Source organism: Stegostoma tigrinum, chromosome 22, assembly GCF_030684315.1.
Source record: "Stegostoma tigrinum isolate sSteTig4 chromosome 22, sSteTig4.hap1, whole genome shotgun sequence".
Classification (NCBI taxonomy): Eukaryota; Metazoa; Chordata; class Chondrichthyes; order Orectolobiformes; family Stegostomatidae; genus Stegostoma; species Stegostoma tigrinum.
The window spans coordinates 12854084-12871306 of NC_081375.1; the positions used below are offsets into that span (position 1 = coordinate 12854084).

Genomic DNA, 17223 nt, shown 5'->3' on the forward strand with positions numbered 1-17223 from the left:
ACTGCAGAAATCCGTAGAACCTCACATTAATCCAATCGTGGCTGTTCTTGGACTGCTGGAGAGACACTGCAGATCTGGCAGCATCCGTAATGTACAAGGAAACCAGATTCAAATCCCACTGTGGCAAGTGTTGGAATTTGAATTCAATAATAATCTGAAATTCAGAGGCTAACAAATCCATTATTGATTGTTGGAGGGGGAATGCCCATCAGGTTCATCAAACTTGCTGTAGAGATTGTAACAAGGTGAATATGAGTTCAATCTGGTCCAATCTGATTGACAGGTTTCAACAAGAGTGTCAGAGATTCTGTTTACTCTGACACCTATGGTCAGTGTCTAGGACTCTCCACATGTAAATAAAGGGTGACTTGGTGATGCTAGCCTCTATGGAGTTATTTGAGTCCCTTAGGGAAGGAGACTGCCATATCTGGACTGTGTGTGACTCCAGAACAACAGCAATGTGATTCAGAGACAGCAGGAACTGCAGATGCTGGAGAATCTGAGATTAGAAGGTGTAGAGCTGGATGAACACAGCAGGCCAAGCAGCATCAGAGTAGCAGGAAGACTGACGTTTCGGGCCTAGACCCTTCTCTTATCTACCCACTGGGGCACATGAGCATAAATAGGGTGAGGCCCAGCCAGTGGTGCCCTCATCCTGTGGATAAATGAAAGAAAACATGCTTCGTGTTTCATCTGAAAGGCAGTGACTCCGACAGTGCAGCATGTCCTGAGCTACTGAGACGGGTCAGCAGCCATGGTATTTGTGCTCAAATCGCTCGCCAGTAAAAGACAAGCCACCGTCCCTGCTAGTGCCTTGTTTGGCAAGTGGCGCTTTTGGTGCAACGCCATGCCAGTAAGATAGGTACGTCCACAGAGAGGAGAAAGCGCTGTGGAAATGATGCAATGTGGACTCACATTGCGGGGCTCAATGTAACTTTATCCCAGGAGCCTGCCCTTCTATTACCTTATTGGTTTCTGACGAGCAGATGGGCGGGGCGTGGCTGTAACACCTAACCCCATTGGTCGGTACGACTGTCGCTCTGTAGGGATATTTAAAAAAAGATCGGTTGATTTGCTACATTTCCGAGCCACGTTGCCGGAGTTCGTTCCTTCAGGGGCAGGGCGGCTGTTTGTAGTTGGGGAGCCTGCACGGTAGCTTACCTTTCATCGAGGGAATCGACTCGATTCCCTTCCGGGAAGGCTGACTGATTTCGGGTTTGTGTTTTGCGTTCCAGGTAAACGTTTTTCTGGACATCAGCTTCCGGATTGCCATCACGTAAGGATAAGAAATGAGTGTTGGATTCATTGGAGCCGGCCAGTTGGCCTTCGCTTTAGCCCGAGGCTTCACAGCCGCAGGTAAGACTTTACCCGGGGGGGGGGGGGGGGTGCAGGTAGCTCTGCTGTGGGGTATGTTTTTCGCGGGTGACTCGGGAACGTTGCTGGGAACTTCAGTTGCTGCAGTGTTTGCGGACCAGTGTCCTATTGACTGACCAATTTATTATCTTGGGGGACCACACGTCTTGGTCTCCATCTCCTGTCTTGGCCTATATAAGACCATAAGAAATCGGAACATGAGTAGGCCGCTCGGCCCCTCAAGACCACTCAGTAAGATCATAGGTGACCTGACATTCCTCACGTCCACTTTCCTGCCCTTTCCCTGTCACCTTTGGTTTCTCGACTTCTCGTTACCTGTGCTATGTCTGACATCACACCTTGCGACCAGTCACATCCTGTTTCAGTCCAGCCTGAGTGAAATGTTATTGGGATTGTGGTCAACTCCAACACTGGCCCGTTGCCACCCCTTCCTATGGCTAATCTCTCTGTATTTCACCTTTTTTTGTCTCCACTGCTGCTAAATCATTTGTAACTTTAATATCATGCCCCTGAACCTCCTTTTCCCGCTCAGCATAAAAGTGTTCTTTGTTAATGTTGCACCCCCCACCCATGACAAATGCTCACCTTATTAGGTGATACAGACTCTAGTTCTTACTTTAGTTCTCGTTCCACTGCAGCAGGCTCTGTCTCTGGTTGTGCTCATTCCACTCAAAAGCTGAGTATTGATTCACTCATGTTTACTTTGGACATGGTTAAGCCAGGGTGCGAATTGCTGCTCCCAAATCTCTCTCCCTCCTTCTATAAACTTGAGCTTGCCCCAAACTCTACTTCAAGTGATTCGTTCTCAACCCCACCACTGTTGTCCTTGCTGACGTCTTTGGACTTGTGATTCACTGAGGAATTGATTCTGGTCCAGAAATAGCTCCTTTCAATATTGTGATCTCGTCCCACTGTGTGGTCCTTTGAGCTCTCCAGTGGTTCAACATCAGCTGCTTCTTCCTGCTAGATGCCACCAGCAATGACCATCTCTGTCATGCTGTTCGCAGCTTCCTTCTGTTTTCAAACACGTCCTCCAGACACATCCTCGAAATTGAAGTTTTAATCATCTCTCTTAGTCTCTTACCCCTCCCTGGTTTGATATTTTATTCCTGCCATGACTTAGGTTGTACTTTTTAAGAGGTTTTCCTGCTTTTATACACCTTATCACGTAAGGCGATGTTGTTCAGGAGCTATGATGTATGATTGTTCAGAGTGGTGGCTGAAAGCTTCTATTGAGAAGAAGGGTTGTCAGTCTTTCTTTTAAGACCAAGCATTGTTACCATAGGTTAATCCACTGTTATTGTTCACAGGAATGTAGCTGTAAAGAAATTCTGTGACGCCAGTAGCTGAAATTCAAGTAATTTGCATTATTGGCTCCTTTTGTGCATTGCATAATGTTCTCTGTTGTTTTGGAGCTGATGAAGTTATAGAAAATAAGATGCTGATGCGATTGAAGGTTCTGCCCCTGGTGGGATATAGACTGGAGTTAGAATGGCTCTCAAGACCAGAGTGAGGATATTGAGGGTTTGTAGTCATAGTAAGTCTATTGCACAGAGAGGCCTCAGTACACTAGATCTATACCATCTGGAAAATGAATCCACCAGCATCCTCCACTTCCCAGAATTTAGTCAATGGCCCAACAGGTTAAGCCATATAATCCAGATTCCTTTTAAGAGTGGAGGGTTTCTGCCTTTTCTTTTTCGGGCAATGTGTTCCAGACCCAGACCAACCCCTTCCTTTTTAATGTTTCTGCCGATCACTTCTTAAAATCTGAAGTAAAGTCACTGTAGTTCATCATAACTTTCCGGCTCTTGTACTCAATACCCTTATGAATGAAGCCTTGAGTATTGTGCTTTATTAACAGCTCTTTACCTGTCTGGCTACCTTCAAATCTTTAAGTACCGATGCCCTAGTTTTCTATCTGTTCCTGCACATCTTCGTTTAAAACTTCAATGGTAGTATTCTATCATCCTCTGCTCTCAATGCTTCCAGGTTTTCGGGTATCTGTGAACTTTTGAAACTGTTCTCTGCACACTATGCTCTAGTTTATTGTTATAATGCAATATTGGCTGAAATGTAGGAACAGTAAGAGGTCCTCCAGCTAACTGAGCTAGTCCCACCATTCTGCAGGATCATGGTTGATATTCTGTTTCAGCACCATACCTCCCCTCTCTCCACATACCCCTGATCCCTTTAGCTTCTCAAATCTATTTCTTCCTTGCTCAGTGAATGGCCTGGTGCTGTTGGTAATGCAAGGAGGTAACTCTTGGGGGTGGAATATCCACCTCCTGGCTCAGCCATGCAACAACTAAATGACCCTTTGGAAATCGACAGCTCCAGTGGCAGGGTTCCTATTACTAGTAGACTGTTGGGAGTCCCAATAGATTTTTGTAATGGATAATGGTTTTGGGGTAGGGTTAGAGTTACTGCTGTGATTTTAAATTCTGCTTTGTTTTGCAGAGATGGTGACTTAGCTGATACTGCTGCTCATCCATGGCAGGAATATAAAACGGAATTGCAGTTGCTGTCATTGGTGATTGCTTCACAATGTTTTAACAGTTTCTACAAACAATTGTAATTGAGGGTGATCGTTAACCTGAAATAAATGAGTCTTTATTTTTGGGGGAGACGGTGGTTTGACAACGCACTAAGAGCTCATTGCACAGAACACTGATGGTAACACAGAGGTTCTGAGTTTATATTCTGACATGATCACTCTGAAAGATTCTTCATCATGGTGAAAGGTTGGGGTTGTTTTCTTTGAAACAGAGGCTGAGGGGAGTTTTAATTCCACAGCATAATATTATAATGGACGTCAGTGGAATGGCTTTGAGGCAGATTTCCCACCAGTCCTGAGGGTGACAGGGGCAGAAGCATTAGAGAATTAGCGTTTGAGAAGCATTAAGGTCTGCACCTGTGATGCTAAAGCATACAAGGCTGTGGCCAAAGTGCTAGAAAATGAGATTAGAATAATTAGTAGTTGTTTTTGACTGGCGTAGACTCCACGGGCTGAAGAGCCTTTTTTTTGGCCTGTAGACTGCTTTACTCTGATCTGTCTCTCCTGTAGGAAATAGGTCAGTTGGAGGCATTGTCTTAAAGCACTTTGTGAAAGGAATAAAATAAGTTTGAGAATTTATTTTTCATACCGAGGGTGACGGGTGTCTGGCACTGAAAGGACAATGAAGGCAAGATTCGCCAGTTTGTTGGAAGAACACTTGGATGCGCATTGAAGCGGCATAACCCACAGGGTTACAGTCAAGAACTGGATGGTGCTTTTCTTCCCATTTTAATTGAATCTCATTTCCTGAAACACAGTTTCTCCTCCTCAGGTGTGTTAGCTGCTCACAAGATTACAGCAAGTTCGCCTGACCAGGATTTGCCCACTGTTGGAGGTCTGAGGGTATGAGGCACTGTTTGCTTTTCTAGCCCACTATAACACTAACCCTTTTTTACTTTGTGGGGCCTAGCATAATGAATCTTGTGAAAACAACCTTTGCTGGTTGCGCACAATATAGCGTGGTGTGTGTGTCTCTGCCTGTGGGTGTGAATGTCCCCCCTGTGTTTACAAATCAGGGTTGTTTCTAGTTGTGCTGTAGTGTAAATTTTAGCATAGGTATTCTTCCAACTGTATGATGGTGCTGGGGCTGAGGCACTACTGGAGAGTTCATGCTTAAAATGCTTCATTATTTCTGCTGCACCTACAAACTGACTTCTGTTTTGATCTGTCAGTTTTCCCATCCAATCTGGTTTCGCTCTGTTCTGCGTTGCCTTCAAAGGAAATTGTTGCCTTAAGAGCAGTTTGCTAAATCTCACCTTTTTTTTGAGTTAAGATTTTTCTTTCGAAAGAAACCAGTGTTGACAGCCTGTGTACAAAGCAAACAGTCTGCTGTGCACTCTAAACATGTGACTCCCTATTGCCTAAACCTCAATCAATTTGTGTCTGTCACTAGAGTGGTAGAAAAATAGCACTGCCAAAATGATCACTGCCTATTTACAAATCTGCTGCATTTAGTCACCAATGTACTCAGTAGAATATCACATAGAGATGATTAGCAAATAATTATAAAAGGGGATTTGCATTTTCAAAACTGGAATTGATCACATTTGACTAATCATGCAGAGTGTAGGAGATGGTTGAAAATTCAGATTTGCATTCAGCTTGCAGGAACATCCACAAGTTTGAGGAGAAGGAACAAAGCAAGGCATGAAGAGTTTAGTAAAGCTTCTTGTATCCTCCTTGCAATCGAATCTCCGAATAAGCAGAGCAGTGTTACCAAATCTCTGATCTGGTTCATGCTCTCGTGCTTTGATAGTGATGTCAGAAAATTTTTTTTCACCATAAAAGGATGCGGAAACACCTGGAAATTTTTTTAACCTTTCAAAATTGGAGTTTGGTGGAAGATGGCCGGAGTTCAACTGACAATTTCAAAACTTACATTGGTAGATCTTTAGTTTCTCATTAGCATTAAGAGTCTCTGAATGAAGGCAGGAAAATGCAGTTAATTGGAAGATGGAGCATGCCATTGAGTCTGGCTGTCCTAGTCATGGTCTTATGACTTTTCTTGTTGAAGCTGTTCTTGAAAAGGAGTGAGTGAATGGGACCAAGTCCAGTCTGAGATCAGTGGTTCTGATCGCTCCAATTACTCTTATGATGTTTTAACCACAGACAGAATGTCTGTTGAATCATTGTAGTTTGCATAATTGTATTTTAACTTTAGGGAAGTGAGGTAGAAAAACTGAATTATGTGTGATGTGCATTCATTAATCTTTCCAGTTCTTTTTTAATTTTGTAGAAACTTGGTGTCAATTTCTCCCCGAGCAACAAGGACACTGTTCAAAAGAGCGATGTACTATTTCTTGCCGTCAAGCCACCCATTATCCCCTTCGTACTGGATGAAATTGCTCCTGATATTGAAGACCGCCACTTGATTGTGTCTTGTGCTGCTGGAGTCACCATTAACTCCATAGAGAAGGTAGCACTTGAGTCTTAATGATCTTTCACTTGAATTTTGTTCAAGTAACAGTACAGTCATTAAAATGTCAGTGCAATTGTGAATTTAGGAAGATCTGAGGTTGTGGTTTATGATGTTTGTGGAGATAATTTCTGTACAATGTAAAAGATATTTGTGTGTAATATTTGCTTAAAGAAAATTTAAAAGTTAAGTAGGTTAAAGTTCTTCCAGAGAGAGTGCAGGTCTGCTATGATGAATACCCTCCTGTGTTGTCACGTTCAACGAATGCCAACTGGCCCATATCACTTGATGTGGAGAGTGACCTTTTGGGGGCACACAGGCATCATTTCAGAGACAGCATTTCACGAGGAGCAATGTGATGAATAACTAAGCTCAGTTGCTTGTTTGGTGGCTGATGGAGGAAATTTGTTAAGGATAATTTGCACTGAAAAATGTCTTCGTCTTTGTTTTCAGTTTTATAGTCTGTGTGTTTCAAACACTTTTTTTATGATTCAATTTTCCACCTGTTTTGACACATCTATGTGGATTCTGATTCCCAGTGGACACAGCGTCCCATTTCCTGGACTGAACTGCTAAGTGCACAATCGGTGTATAAGATAGCACCTCAATGCCTCTGCCCCAAGCCTTGACGTGTTGCTTCTCCAAATGGAATATTAATGTATGTGAAAGCTGGTGACCACTACAGGCTTTATGTTGAGAATAAAGTATGGGAAGAAGAAAATGCTAAATTCGTACAAACTTGACAACCGCAAAGGTTGTTTTAGAAATTTAGCACTGTTTGTGGTTTTTAAATTCAGCTACCTTGTAGAATACATGTCACACGCCAAATGTCTTGCCATCAATATGGTTATGGTCTAACAGTTTGAAGTAACATTATATTTTTAACATCCAAAAACATGGAAATCAGCAATGTTGAAAAAAGAATAACAGTGTAACAGCAGTAGCTGGGTGCTACAGATTTACTCAGTACTGAGTCCCTTGGCCATTCCAAGCAACTGCAATACATGCTCACAATGCGTTCTGATAATGTCACGAGTGCCTCCTCACCACATGGATCTAGTTGACTGGCAGTGCAGGCTAGTGGGACTGACTCTCCTTCCTGCTCTGTGTATCCTGTGTTGAAAGCTGTGTGCGGTAAGAGTCCAGGTGAATGATGTCCCCCTGACCTGCATTCAGAATGCGGTCTATTTAAATTAAAGGGCTTCACCTATAATTTTAAGTAACTACTTGATAAACTCAAGGCAGAGATTTACTCAAAGGAATGGTAGCTAAATGTGAGGTAGAAAGGCATACAAGGATGTGGTGATGTGATTCTACAAAGAGGGATGAGAAGAAACTGGGATAGGCCAGTTGGGCTGAATGTCCTGCCATTGTGTAAATAGGTTATATAGCTTAGCTATGGCACTTTTTCTTTCAACATAGCTGCTTGGTATTGCAGAAACTATCCTCTGTGTACCAATTTCCGAAAGTGATCCGCATGATGACCAACACCCCTGTGATTGTACGAGAGGGGGCTACGGTGTATGCCACAGGAATGCACGCAGAGGTCGAAGACGGGAACCTGTTGGAGCAGCTGATGTCCAGTGTCGGATACTGTGTGGAGGTGGAGGAGGATCTGATCGATGCAGTCACTGGGCTCAGTGGCAGTGGTCCTGCCTATGTATGTACCAAGCCTGTCCCTATTGGGGCACAAAATGCAGCCATCACCAAGTGGTCAGATTTGAGAAACTAAAGAGCCAGAGAAACACCATTTTCCACAAGATTCTTAGAACAATGTGGGATGAGGAACATCAGTTATGTAGTTTGTTTTAAACTACTACTTCTTTCTAAGAAAGTCACCAAACAGTATATGAATTGTGAGGGCGGGAGCAGATTCTCCGTATCATCAGTCAGGACAGCAAGCCATGTACAATATTTTAAATGCAGTTATGAATAAGAATGAGGAGAGACAATACCTAGTGGATTATTGCTGGACTGTTAATCAGGAGCAAAAACAGAAGTTGCTGGAAAAACTCAGCTGTTCTGGCAGCATCTGTGAAGCGGGGGGATAAAATCAGTTAATGTTTCAGGTCTGGTGCCCCTTCTTCAGAACTGTTCTGAAGAAGGGTCTCTGGACCCTAAATGATTTTTTTTCTCTTTCAGTTTTTGTTAATCCAGGTGACCCTGGTTTGCATCCTGCCATGACAGATTGTGGAATTTGAATTCAATTTTAAAAAAAAACCATGAATCCATTGTCGATAGATTTTTCTTAACAATCTGGTTCACTGATGTCCTTTAGGGAAGGAAACTGCCATCCTTGCATGGTCTGGTGTACATGTGACTCCAGACCCACAGCAATGTGGTGACTCTTAACTGCTCTCTAGGTAATTAGGAATGGGCAATAAATAAGAACCTATCCAGTAATGCCCTCATCCCATGAATGGATTTTTTAAAAAAAACTCATCATGTAAAGCATTTCCAATACAGGCCATTTAGTCTCTTGAGCATAAGCACACAACACAAAGATAACCAGGTTAAAGATCTGCATAACACATCTGATATCCCAAATTCATTCAGTTACTACTTGGTTAACAATAGTATCTGTGTGATTATCATGTAGATAGATTGAAGAAGCTGGGACTGTTTACCTTGGTGAAGAGAATGTTGAGAGATGCTTTTGAGGGGTGTCCATTAACAGAAACGACAGAGTACATCAAGGGAAGGGAGAAAGATTGGGAAAGAGGATATAGTTAGGTAATACTAGCAAAAGGAGCAATGGAGATGTGAGGAAAATATCTTCCAATGCAGCAAGTAGCTGGTTGTTGGAAAGTGCTGCCTATGTGTGGTGTTGGGAGGTTCAATTGAGGCATTCAAGAGGAAGTTGGATTGTTACCTGAAAGGAAGGAATATGCAGTTTCATAGGGAGAAGGTGGAGGAATGATACTCAGTGTATTGCTCACTCGGAGAACCAGTGCAGACATGATGGGCCACATGGTCACCTTCTCTACTATAACGATTCTGAGAAAAGTTGGGGGTAAATTGCAAGACTTTTACAATGATGGGGATGAGTTTGAAGAAGACTGAGAGGTTTGTGTGGAGTATAAACATTCGTGTTGGGCTGAATGGCTTATTTCTAATTAATTCCTAGATGTAAACTTGCATTATAAAGATATTTTGTAGGAAATCTTTCTTTTCTTCTTTCTTGTGCAAACCTTTGTTTTACTTCCATTCATCATTTGGCTTTGTAAAATATTTTGAGTAGAAGAAATATCAAGTGATTTTGTTTCTACCATTCCCATGCGAATTAATTCACTTATTCTTATGCAACAATCTTTGGACCTCTTAATTCAAGTATCTCTCTTCAGATCTTAACTTTTGTTTGGGCCGCTTTGATTTTTTTCAGTCTCTCATTTCTGAGCTGTCCTCTTGTTTTACTAAGCCTTTAGATTATAGGGACGTATAGCTCGGAAACAGGCACTTGGGTTCAATTCATCCTTGCCAGCCAGATTTCCTAAATTTAATTTAATCTCACATTTGGCCCATATCTCTCTCAACCCTTCCTACTCATGTACCCATCCAACCGCCTCTTTAAATGTTGTCAGTGTACCAGCTTCCGCCACTACCTTTAGCAGCTCGTTCCCTTGATTCACCACCCTCCGTGTGAAAACGTTGCCTCTTAGGTCTCTATTAAATTCTTCCCCTTTAACCTTAAACCAATGCTTTCTAGTCATGGACTTCTCTACCTTGGGGAAAAGACCTTGGCTATTCACCCTATCCATGCCCCTCATGATCTTTTTTATAAACCTTTATAAGGTCACCCCTCAGCCTCTAACACTCCAGGGAAAATAGCCTCAGCCTCTCCTTATAGCTCAAACTCTCCAATTCTGGCAACATTTTTATATATCTTTTCTGAGTACATCTTCCCTGTAGCAGGGAGACCAGAATTGCACATTTTATTCCAAAAATGGCCTAACCAATGTCCTGTAGAGCGGCAGCATGACCTCCCAACTCCTATACTCAATGAATTGACCAATAAAGGCAAATGTACCAAATGCCTTCACTACTGTAGCAACTATGAACCTGCATTCCAATGTCTGTTTGTTCAGCAATACTCCCCAGAATTTCTTATCATTAATTGTATAAGTCCTGCCCTGATTTGCATTTCCAGAATGCAGCACCTCGCAAATACCTAAATTAAATTCCATCTGCCACTTCTTGGCCCTTTGCCCCCCCCCTCCAACCCCGACAAAGGTCCATTGTACTCTGAGGTAACCTTCTTTGCTATCCGCTACACTGCAAATTTTGGTGTCTGCTTTTCTCCCCCCTTTATTTATTAATGGGACGAGGAACCTTGCTGGCAAGGCAGCATTTATTGGCCATCCCTAATTGCCCAGAGGGCAGTTCAGAGTCACCCACATTGCTGTAAAGTATGAACAGGTAAGGATAGCAGTTTCCTTCCTGAAAGGACATTATTGAACCAGGTGGGCTTTTATGACCATCGACAATGGATTCATAGTCATCATTAGATTCTTAATTCCAGATACTTTTATAGAGCTCAGATTCCACCATCAGCCATGGCAGGATTTGAACCTGGGTCTCCAGAATGTTATCCAAGTATCTGGATTAACAGTCCAGTTATAATACCACTAGGCCATTGCCTCCCCTGCAAACTTACTAAGCGTACATCATATATTCAGATCCAATTCATTTATGTAAATAACAAAAAGCAATGGGCCAAGCACTGAACATTGCGGCACACCACTGGTCACAGGCCTCCACCACTACCCTCTATCTCCGACCTTAAAGCCAATTTTGTATCACTCTCCATGAATTTGATGCACCTAACCTTGCTAATGAGTCTACCATATGGAATGTTGTTGAACATCTTAATGAAGTCGACATATATAACATCCATTGCTCTGCCTTCATCTATCTTCTTTTGTCGCTCTTGTCAAAAAAACTCAATCAAGTTAGTGAGACATGATTTTCATGGATGATGCCATGTGGACTATCCCCAATCAATTTTTATCTTTCCAAATACATGTAAATCCTGTCCCTCAGAATCCCTTCCAGTGTACCCACTACTACATAGCTTAAAACTTCCCAAGGAAATTTTGTGAAGAAATTTTATGAGAGAAGGCAGGTGATTGTCAAAGTTTCCAATGTTTGTTTGCCATCTCTTTCTCAGTCTGTCTCATCTAAACATGAGCTTATCTAAAACTCAATTGTCCCCCTCCTAATTTATACCAATTCCTTTTCTTTCATCCATCTGTCGCTCCTAGTCCCTTGTTCTCTATTGGGTTTAGATCTGACAACATCTGATGTATAATGCTCGTACTTAGTTTTAAATCCTTCCTTGGTCTTAATTATCTTTATCTTTATTTTTTGTAACCACCTCTGTCTTAACAATCCTAAAATCTCTCTTTTCTCATCCCTTGTACATCCTCAGTTTTCAACTTCGGTTGCCTGGGATTCAAGCCCTTGTATTATCTTCATAAACCTCTTTCTACCCCCTCCTTTTTAAGCTGCTACTTAACATCCTACCTCTTTGATCAAGCTTGTCATTACCTGTCCTGAGCATCTCCTCCTTATTTGACTTGATATTAGATTTTTGTTTTTTTTGGCACAAAGCACATTGGAAAGTTTACTGCATTAATGGTGATATAGATTTCAAAGTTGCCAATGTTATAGATATGTAGATTTTGATTGACTCCTAGGCGTCCAGAGTCAAACTGTCAACCTCTGAGACAGCTGTGGATCACCTCTTCGAAGTTGGAGGTTGGTGAGAAGGATGAAAGAAAAGGATTTGCAAATGAGTTGAAAAGTGTATGTTCCACGACAAAGAAATGTAATCTGATTATTTCCAGGCTTTCACAGCAATAGATGCTTTAGCAGATGGTGGAGTGAAGATGGGTCTCACTCGTAGGTTGGCTATTCGACTTGGTGCTCAAGCATTGCTGGTCAGTAAATCATTGTCATTTCTCAATCGCTTCGCCGTATATATGGATAAAGATCTAGTATTATTGTTGCTCAGGAGCTGCTCCATTTAAACTTCTCTATTGGTTTTGTGCATCAACTTCCCAGTACGTTATTTGGTTTGAAAGTTTTGAGTCTTGACCATTTGAGGTGAAGTAATTGTAATAAGTTACTGATTTGTTCAAATGCAAACCTTTGCAGTAGTTTCTGCAACTTTGATTTTCTAAACTTGTGGTGTGTTTTGATTTAAATGGCAAAGGATTGTAATTCCTCCGTGCTTCCTGTTTCTCCGTCCTCAGGGAGCAGCAAAGATGCTGCTGGAGTCAGAACAGCACCCTGGGCAACTGAAAGATAATGTTTGTTCACCAGGTGGTGCCACCATCCATGCTATACACTTCCTGGAGAGTGGGGGGTTCCGCAGTCTGCTCATCAATGCTGTTGAGGCATCCTGTGTGAGAACAAGGTGTGTGTCTGTTTCGTTTCATTTTGTTTTTGTCTGCCCTTCCCCTGTCAACTGCCAAGTTTACCTCTTGTTCACTAATTCCTTTATTTTGTTTTAGGGAAGGAAACTGCCATCCTTAACTAGTCTAGCCTACATATGACACCACTCCTAGGTTCCCTCTAATTCTTTCCACTTCTGTGCAGACCTCATACTTCTGAAACTGGAAGTTGATGCTGGGAACAATGTTGACCTTCTGGTTTTGTTTGAACCTTTTTTTTTGACTGGCTGCATTGCTTAAAAGGAGCTTTGCTGCAGACCCACAGAGACGTGGTTGACTCTTTGGGAATTAGAAATGAGTAATAAATGCTGGTCCAGCCAGTGACACCTGAATCTTGTAAGTGGATTTTAAAAATCTCCAAACTTTTAGTAGAGGAAAAAAAGTCAATAAGGTGGCCTCTTTCTCCATTGTTTCATTAGACTAATTTTGGGTTAGGTTTGTTTGGCCCAAGTTACCAACTCCCTTTCTCCTCCTTACCTTCCCTCATCCAGTGCTGCTTCATTCTTTTATTCAATAACCAAGATTTGATGTTGGCTTTCTTGGTGGAAAGAAAGCCTACCTTGCAGATTACTTTTGTTGTGCAAAGGTGTATTTTTGATATGAATGTACAAGTAAGGAGAGCAGACCCTTATCAGGGAGCAGACTATTCCACACCTTGCTGTAAGAGTTTATTCCACACATTTCACAACTTGCTCTTGCACTTATCCATGAGTCCTTTCCTCTTTTATGTATTTTTTTCTTCTTTGTTCAGGGATCTGCAGTGTATGGCTGACCAAGAAACCGTTTCCCCTGCTGCTATCAAAAAGACCACCCTGGACAAGGTGAAACGGACTGCCTCAAAAGCTGGCATCAGTCACTTAAATAAATACTCTGGAAGCAAGAAATTCTAAGTACAGAATGGTTACTGAAACTGACTTTGTAGGCAGACGAGAATGAAACTTGGGTATTGTTACTAATGGTTTGATATATATTCAGTGAAGATCAGGGGTTTGCTTTTGTAACCACTGTCTACTGATACTGATTTTTAGAATATGAAGGTAAGCATTCACATCAAGTTCTGTTGAGGCTGACAGTTGACTGTGCTGTCTTTGTGCAAAGTAATATTGTTTGTAATTTTACAGCAGTCTGTTGCTCCCCTTTTCTTTCCTTCTGGAGTATTGATCCCTAATGCACAAAACCAATATTTTTTGATTTTTTTGTATGAATTTTCCTGACAAGCAGCGCTTTTGCATTGCTCTCTGCTTAGTCAATTTTCTTTTCCCTTTTCACCCCTTTCTCTCTCTCTCTGCCCCCCCCCGCCGCCGCCGCCCCGTGCTGGCACCAGGCCTATTAATTCCATGGATTTCAATTCTGCCTACAACTTGTTTTTTATCTGGTTTTTGTTTTCCAAAGGGGCATTTTTAATACAATGTCCCTATATACAAGATCAACTACACTACCTTTATCTGTTATTGAAGAAACGAATCAAGTTTGTTGGACTGTTCAGAGTTGACTGTTATTCAAGTGAAAACTAATTGTGTCCTAGAAATCGTTTTCAGGGATCTAAACTTTAGCAGAATGGCAGTGGAGGTTTCTCCAAAGATGACCAGCATTTTGTCCAGCTGCATAATAATGCAGCAGAATGCAGAATGAAACTTGTACTTCATTTGATATGAAACGTCATCACATCTTGAGATTTAGTTTTCCTATGCACTATTGGCTAGGGGTGTCCCACCCTTCATTCTCAGTCTTCCTAGGAGATATGCAGCACAGACTTACGGACCATATTATGAATTTGTAATTAATGAGAAGATGAATAATTCAACTATCTTCCAGCTTTAAGCGCACAACTGTTGCCTAGGCTGAAGCAGTGATTATTAATTGGACTCTCCAAACCTACATCTTTAAGATTCGAAATATAAATTTTTAATTTGGGCTTTTATCAGATTTCTAACTTTCAAACGTTTCAATGTCAATACACTTGCCACTTTTTTGAATTATTCGTCATTGGCATTGAAGCTTGCTTCAAAGTGAAGTAAGAAATAAGCTTTTTTTCAGTGTAGAATAATTGGACAATCTCTCAAAACCCTGGTAACAGGACTATTGTCTGTTCTGGTGTCTTATACACTTTAGGTATAGAGAAGAAACTTCAGGTCAATAATGTATTTAGTGTTAATAAAACAAGTGGTGGTAAAGCCTTATTTTTATGTCAATTTTATATGCCACATTCACATCTTCTAGCTCAGAGCAAAAGATTGAGAGACTTTTGGTCTGGTGAATGTTGTGAATTCCTGGGAGTGTTTGTGTACTTGTAATGTATGACCTATAAAGTAGTGAGTTCCACCCACTAGTCCTAATGGTTAGTGCAAAATCCTGTCAATATTCTCCAGGCTAATACTCAATTCTACAGCAGAAGATAAATTGAGCAAAAGAACACATTTGTAGATCAACAGTCAGTTTGGAAAAATCTTTCAGAATGAAATGTCAGGATAGTGCCTTTCTATAGTTTCCTACTACTTTAAAAACAAATTCTTCAGTTTTTTTTTAGTGCTACAGAGCTTGCTGCTTATCTAGCAAAGCACGATCGCCGTCCGGTTAATGGTTAGAGGTATTTACTGATTAAAGAAATTAAACTGCAACACCTCTTGTATTTTTTTAAAATATCTGGGCCAGATTGAGGGTGATTAGCGAGTCATGGTGTGATTGTGCCAGCAATTGACTTGATAAAAAGTTTACCAATCTGTTGATCTTTTCTTCCAGCTAACTTCTTATGATTGCTAGTTGCAAAATAAGTCAATAGTATGCTTCCCATATACCAAGAAAATGAATAATTCTATGACTGGCTGATAATCTATCTTTTTGAGTCAGTCTTTGCTTTGCAATATTGTACTATTACAAGTGAAACACCAAAAATATTTTAACAGGGCCTGCATTCTTCCCAATGTGCAAATGGAAGCGGAAAAGAAGAGCCTGCCTCTCTGCAATTATGCAGGTCAAGTGGCTACTGACATTGTAGCTGGACAATTGCCTTTCTTTGACTTAAACATTATTGCTTCTTAACCCTTGCCAGCTTTTCCTGTTGTCTTTTTTTTTCACATTTGCAAAATGGCTGCAAGGGGCATCTGCTCAAGTGATTGATTGGAACAACCAAACCTGGATGTCTGGCTTCAAGATAATAAAATGTGAGGCTGGACGAACACAGCGGGCCAAGCAGCATCTCAGGAGCACAAAAGCTGACGTTTCGGGCCTAGACCCTTCATCAGAGAGGGGGATGGGGAGAGGGAACTGGAATAAATAGGGAGAGAGGGGGAGGCGGACCGAAGATGGAGAGTAAAGAAGATAGGTGGAGAGAGTATAGGTGGGGAGGTAGGGAGGGGATAGGTCAGTCCAGGGAAGACGGACAGGTCAAGGAGGTGGGATGAGGTTAGTAGGTAGATGGGGGTGCGGCTTGGGGTGGGAGGAAGGGATGGGTGAGAGGAAGAACAGGTTAGGGAGGCAGAGACAGGTTGGACTGGTTTTGGGATGCAGTGGGGGGAGGGGACAAACTGGGCTGGTTTAGGGATGCGGTGGGGCAAGGGGAGATTTTGAAACTGGTGAAGTCCACATTGATACCGTTAGGCTGCAGGGTTCCCAGGCGGAATATGAGTTGCTGTTCCTGCAACCTTCGGGTGGCATCATTGTCTGGCTTCAAGTTTGTGAACAACTGGTGCATAGTGAGCTGATGTCTTGGATAGTGCCCGAATCGGGTGCATTGCAGGAATAGGGCTGAATTCTCCTCCATGTTACATGTACAAGCATGTATCTGTGCTGTTTCACAGTGGTAGCACTATGATTCCATGAGATTGACTTTTTAAAAAAAGATAGCGAACTTTAAAATGGAATTCGCTGGAGAAGCTCAGCAAGTCCGGCAGCATCTGGAGAGAAATCAGTTAATGTTTTTGGTTGATTATTAATGTTAACTCTGATTTCGCACCACAGACGCTGCCAGACCTGCTGAGCTATCCAGCAATTTGTTTTTGTTTCTGATTTACAGCATCTACAGTTCTTTTTGGGTTTTTTGTTATTCAAAATCAATGCATTTTAAGTTCACAATGTATGGTTGTATCATGAAACTTGTATACATGTGAATTCAATATGTATTTAATAATAAAACATGATCTTCTAAGACGTCTTAAGCGAACTGCCTTTGAAACAAGGAATGCATGACATTCAAGTCATCCCGTACTAAAGTTTGAGTTTTGCATTTCCATCAGCCCATAATGAGGCTGTAGTATCACTGTCCACTTCTGGACTATTTCCTCTGGTTTTATAATCATATGTTCTGTTGAGAACATGGTGAGTCTGCTTTAGACTTGGCTCTAGTTCAGTGACTGCATCGACTTAACTCACTTCCTGACTTCCCAAAGCCTGTCCATCATCTACAAGGCACAAGTCCAGACTGT

The 17223-nt window shown here is 41.8% G+C and overlaps 1 protein-coding gene across 1 annotated transcript; it reads left to right on the forward strand.

Annotated features, from left to right (window-relative positions):
* The first annotated feature begins 1057 nt into the window (after window positions 1-1057).
* Window positions 1058-16161, forward strand: LOC125463685 (pyrroline-5-carboxylate reductase 1, mitochondrial-like). The gene is made up of 7 exons (XM_048555258.2): window positions 1058-1356; window positions 4704-4774; window positions 6168-6347; window positions 7786-8007; window positions 12194-12286; window positions 12602-12765; window positions 13554-16161. Exons 1-7 carry the CDS (start codon window positions 1290-1292, stop codon window positions 13690-13692), a joined length of 936 nt encoding a protein of 311 aa, XP_048411215.1. The 5' UTR covers window positions 1058-1289; the 3' UTR covers window positions 13693-16161.
* Window positions 16162-17223: the final 1062 nt, after the last annotated feature.

Excerpts from the sequence above, each read along its gene's own strand:
- LOC125463685 (XM_048555258.2), top strand. The coding sequence starts at position 1,290 with ATGAGTGTTGGATTCATTGGAGCCGGCCAGTTGGCCTTCGCTTTAGCC. Across the intron at positions 8,008-12,193 it reads GTGGCAGTGGTCCTGCCTAT|GCTTTCACAGCAATAGATGC; the intron begins GTATGTACCAAG and ends GATTATTTCCAG. Across the intron at positions 12,287-12,601 it reads TTGGTGCTCAAGCATTGCTG|GGAGCAGCAAAGATGCTGCT; the intron begins GTCAGTAAATCA and ends CTCCGTCCTCAG.